Raw genomic sequence first — 12,312 nt, 5'->3', positions numbered from 1 at the left:
CATAAAAATTAAACCAATGCTATTATGATATAAAAGAAACAATTAAAATATAATATTCTCTATAATATCCTCTATAATATTCTCTATAATATCCTCTATAATATTCTCTATAATATAAATTTATGGAATGTTTGCCTTGAAAAAAAAATAACTAAGTACTCCATAAATTTTGTATAAGCCTTTTTTCATTTTCCTTCCAAACTTTATGAGTAACTAAAAATAAACCAACCCCCCCAAATATGCTAAACATATTCTATGTAATTATTTTAAAAATTGTTTTTATTATTTTTTTGTCTATAATAATTGCCATTTTATAAATAAGTGTGCTTACAAAAAAATAAAAAAATTATACACTCTCGATCTTGTATACCCATGTTGTATATTCACTTTAATAAAACAAATAGCAATTGACTTGTTTTAATTTTCAAAATAATTAAAAGTATTTATGTCTTATGAAAGTAGGAAAAGTAAAATTTACGACAATAATATTGATGAATTTCCCAATGAAATATATATATCACTATTATTATATTTGCATATTAATTAATACCTCTTTTTGCACACATAATAGTCTAACCTATATATGTACATACAACACACACATATATAGACTTACAAACATAATCATACCTTATTAATACTATTGATAATTAAATTTGTTTTATTATATTTATCAGTTTCTTTTAAATACTGATTTGATTAAAAAGACAAATTTTTATTCCAAATTTCACACACACATTATATGTGATTGTACAATGAATAAAAAATTTTTAATTATTTTTTTTTACAAAGTTTATATCGTAAATTAAACAATATAAGGGACAAAAAAAATTAATAAAGTGCATATATGCATATATGAAATAAAATATAAAAATTATTTACATATAAAAATGAACAAAAAATGAAAGTTATAACAAATAAACATTTTTTCAAATATAAAGGGAATGCTGGGAGTAGCAAATAATAAATATATAAAACCATTAAAGGGGAAATCAAAATTGTATATATATGTATATCATAACGGATAGGCATTGTAGGAAGCAAACGGTCGTGGTATAAACATATCCAATTAAATAAAATATATGTGCTAGATATGTAAATAATAATATTTCCATCGAATAATGTATAACCCAATATATATATATATATATATGTATGCATATGGGCGTAGTATACTCTTTGAAATATTTATTTTACATAAAACTTTTTCCAAGTACCCTCAATTATATGCTTACAAAATTACAACCTACCTATGAATATGTTTTATGCATTGTTCTATCCAAGCACATATTTAAGTACATGTAGATGTGTAACTTTTTTATGCCGCACTATTAAAGTGTTATATTTTTTCTACACAAAGGGCAATCGTTGTTTTTCTTTAGCCATGTAAATATACAATCTCTGTGATAATAATGCATATAATTACATGGTAATACACAAATATGATCATCTTCTGAATAATCAACACAACAAATTGCACAAACAGAATTTTCATCTTCTATATTAATATAAAATGAATTATCCTTAATATAATTATTTATTTCACCATTTTCTTTATCATATAAATTTTTTATAATTGCATCTTCTATATTTTTTGATTTACATGAAATATTTCTTTTTATATTTTTATCATATATATTAATTGAATAATAATTTTGTCTATTCATATTATTTACTTTTCTATTACATGTTTCTTTATCCATTTTTGTAGGATTATTATTTTTTTCGTCATTACTATTTGTATTTATATCGTGATTATTATTATTTTCATTTTTATCAGATGATATATTTTGTTCAGAATTTTTTAATCCACCATCTTCCTTACTTTCTACTTTTCCATCCGTTTGCATATTTTCCTTAGCCATAAATTCGGACAGTGCTACTTGATTTGCTCGTATTCGATCACAATATTTTTTGTAATCTATATATTTAATAATTTTTAATTTTTTTAAAACGGATTTTGGTGTCGGACTTTTCTTCTTCATAAATATTATTGTAAAAATAACAATAAAAAATAAAATCCTTAATACAATATATAAAAATAACGGCATAAAATAATAAATAACTGCTAATAATATAGCAAAGGAAAATATTGGACGTGTAGGATAATTCTTATCTTCAAATATATATACATATAAACATAAAAAGAAATAAAATAAAACAATAAAATGCATTTTTGACTCTGCAATTTTTATATTTCGTGAAATTGGCCGATCTGCTAAAAACATTAAAGATATATATAAATTTATACATGCATGTAAACATAATAAACTTAGTAATGCTCCACAAATATAAATCAATGATTTTTCTCTTTGTGTTGCCATAAACATTGAACGATCATTAATTAATGTCGCTAGTAATAATAATATCATTAATAATAATGCTAAATGAATAAAAATAGAACATATATGAAAACTTCTATATGCTCTTCTTGATATAGCTGGATTTTCTTCTATTGTTAAACTACTTTCACTATCACCTCTACCATATATACGTTCATTAGAAAAATCTTCATCATTATTATTATTCTCTAAATCAGTATTTTCATTATTTTTTAAATCATTTTTCTTGTTAATTTCTTCTATATCTATACCTTTACTATTATTTGTTTCAATACGTTCAGTTGTACTTCCATTTTTGACATCCTTTAATTCGTTTGCTAAATTAGTATTCTCAACATTTTCTTTTGCCACTATGTTTACTGAATTATCACTTCTATACTTGTCTGTTGTTATTTTAGAGAGACTTGTTATATTCCCGTCTAACATTACAATGTCCTTTATATCATTCCCATGATTTTCTATATCCCTATTAACACCTTTTGTCTCATTTATTGTTGCAACTACTTCATTTTTTCTATTTTGATTATTGTTCATTATTTACGTTATTTGTTTAAAATACGTAAAAAAAAAAAAAAAATAAATAATAATTAAATTATTCACTAGAAAAAAAAATTATAATATTATGGCATATTCATTTCGCTAGTTATACATATAGAATGATTATTTTGTTTATAGAATATATATTTCTAAATTTTGGTTTATTATCAAAAATAGTTTTTTACTTTAATTTTGTATATCATTTAATTATTATTTTTATACTTTTTTTATATTATTCCTATTTAAATATGTGTATTATTATTTTTTTTTTTCTACAAAATTATATAATATATTTTTTTGAACAAAAATCGGAATTTATCTTCTAATATAAAATATAGAAAATGTGATCATATATAAATTATACTGTATATTTATTTATAACTATATTTTAACATTTATTAAATACTTTATTTATTTCAATATTTGTATATTCCTTTTATTAGTAGGAAATTTAAAAAAAAAAAAAAAAAAAATTAAATTATTTATAAATAATATCATATGCTTTAAATTTGGAAATTAATTTAAAAAAATAAACGACATTGGAAATATATAACCGTTGGTTGAGAGTATAAATTACGTTAAAAAATATCATAATAATAATAATGTATTAAAATGTATAATTTTTTAAATAATGTAATATTAAAAAAACAAAGAAAATCAAAAGGTAGCACTTTATCCCATTATCAATTGTGTGTACTATAATAAAAAATTTGCGCATATAAAAAAAACTATATGTGATAGTACATTAAAATAGGTGAAATAAAATTTTTACAAAATATAAAACCATTTTAAAACTTTGAATTTACGAATAAAAAATATTTTCAAACTTTGTAAAATACATTAATAAGCAATTAAAATATTACTACCAAACTGTTTAGTCATTTTTTTTAATTTATATATTTTTAATGTATGTGTATAAAGGGTTGAAAACTGTCAAATGGGGGACTATGCTAAGCATACGATAAATATAATAAAATCTATATATATAAAAATAAAATAAAATCACATAAAATTAGTAAAAAAGGTATAATATATCAGTCTATATACATCCCTATAAATATGTAGATACATAGATATATAGAAATACCTGATAGATGTATTTCATTTAAAACCCGTGTATACACATGATCATTCTTTTTAATTTTATAATATGAAAAAATATATTCGTATTTATATGCAAATGGTACTATTAAAATAGGGCATACAAGGAATAAAAATTTGGAGAAAATTCCACGTTATTTTTTATTTTACTTTTTCTACAAATTTTTATATGTTAATCCTTTTCTTAAACAAATCAAAGTATATATTTTTTGATAAGGTTACAAATATTTAAAATGTTTGCAATTAAAAAATAAAATGATATAAAATAATAACACTAAAGAGAAAAAAAAAAAATTAAAAGCACTTAGAATTGTGTAGAAAAATAAGCATACACATAATGAATATATAATTATTACATATATTTTTTTTTCTATAATGTATATATTATTATGTGTATAAGACAGAAAAATTTGACTCTGTGTGAGCAAATAGCCATGGTTTTTTATCTGACCAAGTCAGGTCAATTATCTTTGCTTCATTTTTTATTTCCTTAATTGGTACTAAAATAGGATCTGTTATATAATCATTAAAAAATTTAGAGTAAAATAAATTTATCACACCATTTGAGCCTAATGAATAAAACAAATTATATTCCTTATGAAATTCTGCTTTTTTTAAAGAACAGTTTTGAGCATGAAACATTTTATATGGACTACTAGCCAAATCTAAATCATAAATAAAAACATTTCCTTTTTCATCTGACACTAAAATATAACTTTCATTTGTATGTATATCTATGCTTGTTGCATTTTTAACTCCTCTCAGTTTCTTGAATATTTTCTCTTTCTTTGACGAAGGCTTTAAATTATATATTCTGAAATTTAAAAAGAAAAAAAATGTACATACATATATATGCATAACAGTTTAATCAATTAGATGTAATACACAAAATCGTTAAAGCAGTGAATATATGAAAGAGGAGAACAAAAAATAAATAAAAACATTTGCTCAATCTTTCTCAAAATTTTCAACATTTTCAACATTTTCAAAAATTTCAACATTTTCAACATTTTCAACATTTTCAACATTTTCAAAATTTTCAATTCTTACATTATGCTATTTTCAAAAGCAGCAACAAAGTAGGGGTTGCGTGGAAAAAACATAGATTGTATTATGTCCCCTCTTTTCTGTTTGTATTTATTTATTAATTTTATTGTCCTCATGGATTTAATATGATGCAAGTAGCAATGATGATATTGTCCAAGTTTTCGTAAGCATGTCACTGACAAATAGTTACCTAAAAAATAAAGAAAAAAAAAAGTGATATGCAATTATTTGCTCAAACTTATTTCCATATCCAGTTCAACAAGCCAACTGATAGGTATAATGCAAAAACGTATAAACAAAAGAATAATACCATTTCGGTTCCAAGAAAAGTGCCTAATTAATCCTTCGTGTTTTATTGCTACACAATATTTCAGTTTCTAAAAAAAGTAAAAATTTATAAAAAATAATATAAATATTTATTATGTTACAAAGACAATGATATATATAACTTGAGAGACTCAATATATTATCTAGTTTATAAAAATTATTCATAAATTTTTTAACATAACTAACCTTATCATTAGAAGGAAGTTTAGTCCATTTTATATCCAAATCAGAAGAGGATATAAATTCATCGGAATTATTAAAATTTTGATTAAAAGAATTAATTAATTCTTTAGTTTTACAATATATCATATTTTTATTTAAATCTATATATTTTTTTTTTTTCAAATTATTATCATTTTCTGTAATTTCATCATTTTTATCACTTTCACTATCTTCTCCATTTTCACTATCACTTATATCTTCATCATCCCATTCATCCTCAAGAATTTGATTATTATCTTCTTCATCACTTTCAAATTCGTTAATGTCCTTTGAAGATTCAGTATCATTTTCACTATGCTCATCATTATTGTTAGTGTCATAAGTATTGTCATCTTTTCTTCTTTTCCCGTTGTAATAAACCTTTTCAATATCTTGTGTACTAGATTTAGCTGGAGGTATATAACTTTCATATTGAATTAATATAATATAATTTTCACATGATATTGCTAATAAAGAATATGTTTTATTTATTTTTATCATTATATTTTTTTTATTATTTTTATCTGTTGGCAATACAGAATTAAAGTAGTATTCCAAATCGATTACATCAATATTATAGGATGTTAATATATCGAATAAATATAATTTATTATTTTTTATTACATAAAAAATATGATCATTTTCATTTAAACAAATATAATTATGACCATTATCTTCATTCTTTATTTTATCAGCTATATCATATTTTATAAAGGGATATTGTGGATAGGGTTTTAAAGATTGAGTAGATGGTAATTTAGGTAATAAATCTTCTTTTTTTATATCTAATACACTTTTTACAGATCTTGAACATAAATATATATCTAAACATCTTTGATATAAATCATAATATGTTTTTTTATAATATTCTATATTTGTTATTTTTTCATAATTTTTAGGTATAAATGCATCTTTATTATTTTTTAAAATATTTCTTTCATCAGATTCAGTATATATTAATTCAGGTGGTGGGTTATAACTATATTTATGACCTGGTAATATATTTGGTAAACTTATTTCATTCATATTTGAATATTCATCATATATTTTATTATTCCATATATCATATAACATCATCTCTTCTTTATTATTATCTATTTTGTCTGGATATTTTTCAGGATGTTTTTCTTTATCCATTAAATATCTCATTAGTTTTAATACTTTCATTTTTTCACCTTTTGATACTTTATTATTCTTTTTCATATTAATATTAAGAGGTAATTTATATTCTTCTCTATCATTTTCATATATATATTTTGATTCATCTATATGTTTGGCTATACTATTTTCTCTTATCTTTCTTATAATTTCTAAGTCTGCATCTGTAAGTGTTACGACTCGATTGTTTTTCTTATCCTTAATTTTTCTCCATGCATTTGGATCTGTTTTTGATTCTATAAAATCATCAATCATGTTTTCATTTGTTTTCTTTATCTTCTTACCATCGATATCATACCCTGCATATGTACATAAAAGGGGGGGGGACATATATTTATAGCTAATATTACCCACATGTATAGACAATGTAATTTTTAACTTATTCATATACCAAATAAAAATAAAATGCAGTTATAAAGTTTGAAGTTTTTCGTATTTTATTTCTTTTCAGTTTTAAATATTATAAAATTATTTAGCTTACCAATAATATCAAGGTCTTCATAATACTTAAGATCAATATTACCAATTGTATTTAAATTATATTCATCATCACTATCATCAATTTCTTCATTAATATAAATATTATCTTTTTTTTTCTTTTTTTTTTTCTTAGAGAGAATACTATTATTTCCCTTTGTGGTTGCTTCTGCATTCTCATGTCCTTTTTTTTTTTTTTTTTTCTTCTTATCTTTTCCATTTGCTTTTAACTTACCTTCTTCATCCTTTTTTTTATTTCCCATTTTATTCTTATTCTTTTTTGTTCTGTTTAACAGGGTGTGTTTATTTGCTTCTTCGAAGGAAATCTTTCCATCCCTTTCAACATTCCCATTACTGTCACTATTTACATTTTTATTACTTTCTTCATAGTCGTTTTCAGTTGTGTTTTCATCGCTATCTTGATTTTTCATTTTTTGATAAGAAACCTTTCATTCCAAATTTATAATATTTAAAATAATATTATTTTTTTAATTTTTCAAATTACAAAAAAAGCAAAAAAATATATTTATTCCTTTGCTAATTTTATTTCTTTTACTCCTTTACAATAAACATAAAAGTATTAGTTTTTTTTTCCTCATCCAACTATCAGATAAATACAAAACTCAACATGCAATTGGGTAGCCATACGTGTATGCGTTTGTTTCGATTTTCTGTATAGAAAAAAAAACAAATGGCATTATTTTTTAAAAATTAAAAAGTATGGAGATAAGTAATTCCTCTAATAAAACAAACTATTTGAGATTGAGGAAAATTTTGTATTTTTTTTTTTATGCTAGCCAAAATTTCATAAAAATATTTATTTAAGTAATATATAATCTTATGCACTAAACATGTTCAATCTTTATGACATCACCTATATACATATGATGATATATGCATACTTGTATTATCAAGTTCATAACAATTTTTACTTTATATATGTTACATTCATTTTTTTTTCCACATTATTTTATTAGGGTTTCTCATAAAATATATAACATAAAATTTAAAAAATTATTCATTTTTTTATATATTCTTCAAAATAACTATATGGAAAAAAAAAAAATTAATATATAATAATTATCAAACAATGACATATGCTTATTCTTTTAAAATGTTTTAACAAAATATTATAAGCATATTACTTATTTGGTAAACCAATGTTTTATTGAAAAAATATATATAACCAAATTCTTCATTAAAAATATTTATAGATATAGTAAAATTAAAAGAGAAAAATATACAGAACAATAATACAAATTTCATAGTAGGGATGGGGGGCAAAAAAAGTATTAATTAGTAATAAGAATATAATTAAAAATTTTTTTTTTGCATGTACAAGTCAGAATTTTTTAAATAATTAAGCTATTTTTTATTCTCAATTCGCTAGTTTGGTTAATAAGTGTACATGCTAATATATACACAAAAGAAAACAAACATACCAAATCCCCAAAACAATAAAAAGATACCATAATGACAAAAAAATATAAAAATGATAGTCCCATAGATAAACACAAAGTGTTTGTCCGTAATATACGGGAGAATGATGTAAACAAATTGACAGAACGATTTGAAAAGGAATGTAAAAAACATTTTTTTTTTAAAAATAAAAATAATTCTACAAAAAGTGCTATTTGTATTTTTCACAATGAACAAGATGCAACAAATTTCATAACAAAATATAATAATTCAAACGATTTTTCTACAAAGATTATGTGTGAATTTGCTTTAAAGAAAAAGCATGACGAAAAAGTTTTAACTTCCATTATTTATAATCGAAATAAAATAAAATACTCAAACTCTATAAAGATATATACAAATTGTGATATAGATAATATAACTATTTTAAATTATTTGAAAAACATTTATTTATTAAAAAAAAAGGTATTACTAGATTGTGAAAATAATCAATCTAAATCTTTAGACGATAAAAATAATGACAATAATAGTGATGAAGAGATTGAAATTGTAGCTAGCTCAGAAAAGGATAAAAAATTCGAAGAAATTGTGATAAATATAGAGAAAAAAAATAATATAAATAAAAATATTATTTTTAAAAAAATAAATAATACAAACTTTAAACATAAAAAAAAGGATGACTCAAAAAACTACTTTGAGCATGTTGTCGAATTTGCAAACTATAAATTGGCTTCCACATTTTATCAGCTTATCAATAAAAATGAATTTCAAAATTATTTGAAAAATAAAAATGTTGATTGTGAAAATCTTTTTTTTCTTCATGAGTTATGTCTTCTAAATACAGGACATAAAATGATTATTATAAAAAACTTGAATATAAAATGCCACACAGAAAATATTCAAAAGCTTTTTAAGGATATCGAAAAAGATCTAAAAATAAATATTCCTAAAAAAAATGATAAAAAACAAAGATTTGCTTTTGTTACTTTTTCTAATCGTAAAAATGCAAAAAAGGCATTACTTCTAACAAATACTATTTTATGTGGCAACAAAATAATCATTGAAAAATACAACAAGGAAATTAACCCATTTAACGATAAAACTTCCAAAGACAATGAAGCTCTATCGAACGACTCTTTTGATAATTACAATAATTATCATGATGGAAGTCAAGAAAGTGATGAAGAGGATGTTGATACCAACTCAGATGAAACAAGTAGCAGTATAGATGACAATAATAGTGATGAACATGTTTCATCTTTGTCTAAAAAAAGAAAATTAAATGATTCGGATCAAAAGGACGACAAAGACAATAATAAAAAGAAACAAAAAATGAAAGATAACGAGAAACGAGACTATAAAAAAGATGTTGAAGAAGGGAAAACCATTTTTATCACTAATATTCCAATAGAAACAACAAATGAAGAAGTTAAAGAATATATAGAAAAAAATATTAGCAAAGATTATATATATATAAAGACTTGTAGAAATGATTATAAAAAAATATCTGTTTTTGTAAAACTGAAAAGAAAAATAGATGCTGATAATTTTTTAAAAAAAATTGGAGAATATAATGAAGAAGATGAACAAATGAGTGAGAATGAAAATGTAATTGACAAATTTTATAATAATGCAAATAAAAAAAAAAAAGAAAAATTCAAAAAATTTTTAATAAATGAAGATTCAAATCTTAAACACACTGATATTTTATCTTTTAAAAATAATTATCTTATGATTAAAAGGGCAGTACCAAATGATATAATAAAAGATAAGAAAAATCTTCCAACAGAAAAAAAAAAAAAAAAAAAAAAATTAAGTAATAACATCCATTTAATAAATGGAAATTATGTTAACAATGAGAATATTCCTTCTAATATACTTTTAAGAAATAAAAAATTATTGGATAAAAAAACAAAACTTTTAAAAAATAATAATTTTGTAATAAATCCATGTAGATTGTATATTCGAAATTATCCTCTTGCAGTTGAACATAATACTTTTCGTCGTCTTATAGCAAAGCATTTTACTCCTATATTTATAAAAAAATTTGATTTAAAAAAAAAAGAAGCTTTTAAAAAAGCCAATGAAGTAATTACAAAAATGAAGCTTATGAAAGACAACACTAGTAATAAGGAAATCGTACAAGATGGCAATGTCGGCCCAACAATACGTAACAATGCCAGTAATAATGTTAATACTATAAATGCAGGAACTAACAAAAATGCCATATGCTTTCTTGATATTAGCAAACATGAATATACCAAACAAATTATTTCCCTTTTGCAAAATAAAAATATGTTCGACCTAATAAATGAAAAAATTTACAAAAAAGATATTCAAACAGTTAAAAAAAATATAAAAAGTAAAAATACATTATATGTTGATTATTGTATTGAAGATCTAAGAATGCTACATATAAAAAAAATGAAGGAAGAGAAATTTCTAAATCATATAAAAGAAAAAAATAAAAATGATTTATCTACTAAAAAAAAAATCGGAAAAAAGCCAAAAAAAATGGGTAGAGGGCAAAGGCAACGTGCAAAACGAAGATTATTAAAAGCTTTAAATGAAAATAACAATATTACAAACCCAATCAATCCAACCACTGATGATCAGAAAAATAATCTTCCAAAAAAAGAAAAACATAAAAAACGCGTTACATTCCTTGACCCTCCAAATGATGAAGAAATAAATAATAGTGATATACAAAAAAATAAAAAAAATAAAAAAAACAAAAGCAAAAAATTGAATGTACAAAACTCTGGGGAAACTAAAAAAAAAAATAAAACTATTAAAAGTATTATGAAAAAGGACACTGAAAAATCGAACAAGAATATTGTAAGCGAAAAAAAAACCAATAATAGAACAATGCAATATTACCATCTATACATGTCCATTTATCACATTGTTTACACTTTATATATTTGTGCACATTTTTTTCACTTTATCTTTACAGGAATCAATACAAAAGGATGTTTTAAATTTCCTCAAAAACAGTCAATAAAGAAAAACCTTTATAGCAATAGCATAATTTAACTTAGGCTTATTTAATTTGCTAACCAAACAGATATATTTTTATTTTATTTGTTTAAATATTTATATATATCCACGATTTATTAAATCACCAATTGTTACCTCTTAGCAAATCATTATAGAATATATAATAACTGCTCTATATAATTATGCAGTTTCATATTATTTTATTCTTATTTCTTTTTACAATTACATTTTTTATGTTATACACTAATTTTCAACAATTTGCCTTTTTTTATTCGTTTAAATCGGCTTATTTGATTTGGATAATCAAAAAATGTTTGTAATGGGGAATATCCCCTTTTTTTAATATTTTTTTTATATTTATAATTCACATTTTAATAAAAATTTATTAACTGTTCATAAAATAAAAAATATATTATAATTTTGGAGTTGTAATTATTAAAATGTTTTCATGTTTTACAATTTTATAAATCAAAGTATTTTATTATCTAAATGAGAGCATGGTAAAGGGAAAGAAATTGATTGTTCTATTTTTTTTAAATACAATTATAAAAAAAAAAAAAAACCAAAAAATAATAAAATCTTAATTTTTAAACCCCATTTATTAATTCTTTCATTTATGCCATTTCTATATAACATGTTATAAATAGAGAGAAAGCTATATTATATGCATTATGTATGTATATAAAAATGGTATGAGCGGGAT

General features: G+C 21.8%; 3 protein-coding genes across 3 annotated transcripts; 1 reads left to right on the top strand and 2 right to left on the bottom strand.

The window, feature by feature from the left end:
• Window positions 1-1,331: 1,331 nt before the first annotated feature.
• Window positions 1,332-2,876, bottom strand: PVVCY_1004190 (RING zinc finger protein, putative; the record flags this gene model as incomplete). The annotated part of the gene is made up of 1 exon (XM_008625867.2): window positions 1,332-2,876. One exon carries the CDS (start codon window positions 2,874-2,876, stop codon window positions 1,332-1,334), a length of 1,545 nt encoding a protein of 514 aa, XP_008624089.2.
• Window positions 2,877-4,367: 1,491 nt separating this feature from the next.
• Window positions 4,368-7,621, bottom strand: PVVCY_1004180 (ribosome biogenesis protein BOP1, putative; the record flags this gene model as incomplete). Its single annotated transcript, XM_037634486.1, has 5 exons — window positions 4,368-4,794; window positions 5,031-5,217; window positions 5,338-5,404; window positions 5,541-7,012; window positions 7,195-7,621. The coding sequence occupies 5 exons, from the start codon at window positions 7,619-7,621 to the stop codon at window positions 4,368-4,370; spliced, it is 2,580 nt and encodes an 859-aa protein (XP_037490579.1).
• A 1,042-nt stretch (window positions 7,622-8,663) lies between these two features.
• Window positions 8,664-11,613, top strand: PVVCY_1004170 (RNA-binding protein, putative; the record flags this gene model as incomplete). Its single annotated transcript, XM_008625864.2, has 2 exons — window positions 8,664-11,447; window positions 11,566-11,613. The coding sequence occupies 2 exons, from the start codon at window positions 8,664-8,666 to the stop codon at window positions 11,611-11,613; spliced, it is 2,832 nt and encodes a 943-aa protein (XP_008624086.2).
• Between the last annotated feature and the right edge of the window lie 699 nt (window positions 11,614-12,312).

Source organism: Plasmodium vinckei (assembly GCF_900681995.1).
Source record: "Plasmodium vinckei vinckei genome assembly, chromosome: PVVCY_10".
Taxonomy (NCBI): domain Eukaryota; phylum Apicomplexa; class Aconoidasida; order Haemosporida; family Plasmodiidae; genus Plasmodium; species Plasmodium vinckei.
The sequence above is the reverse complement of the archived record's forward strand: the minus strand, read 5'-3'. Positions and strand labels throughout refer to the sequence as shown.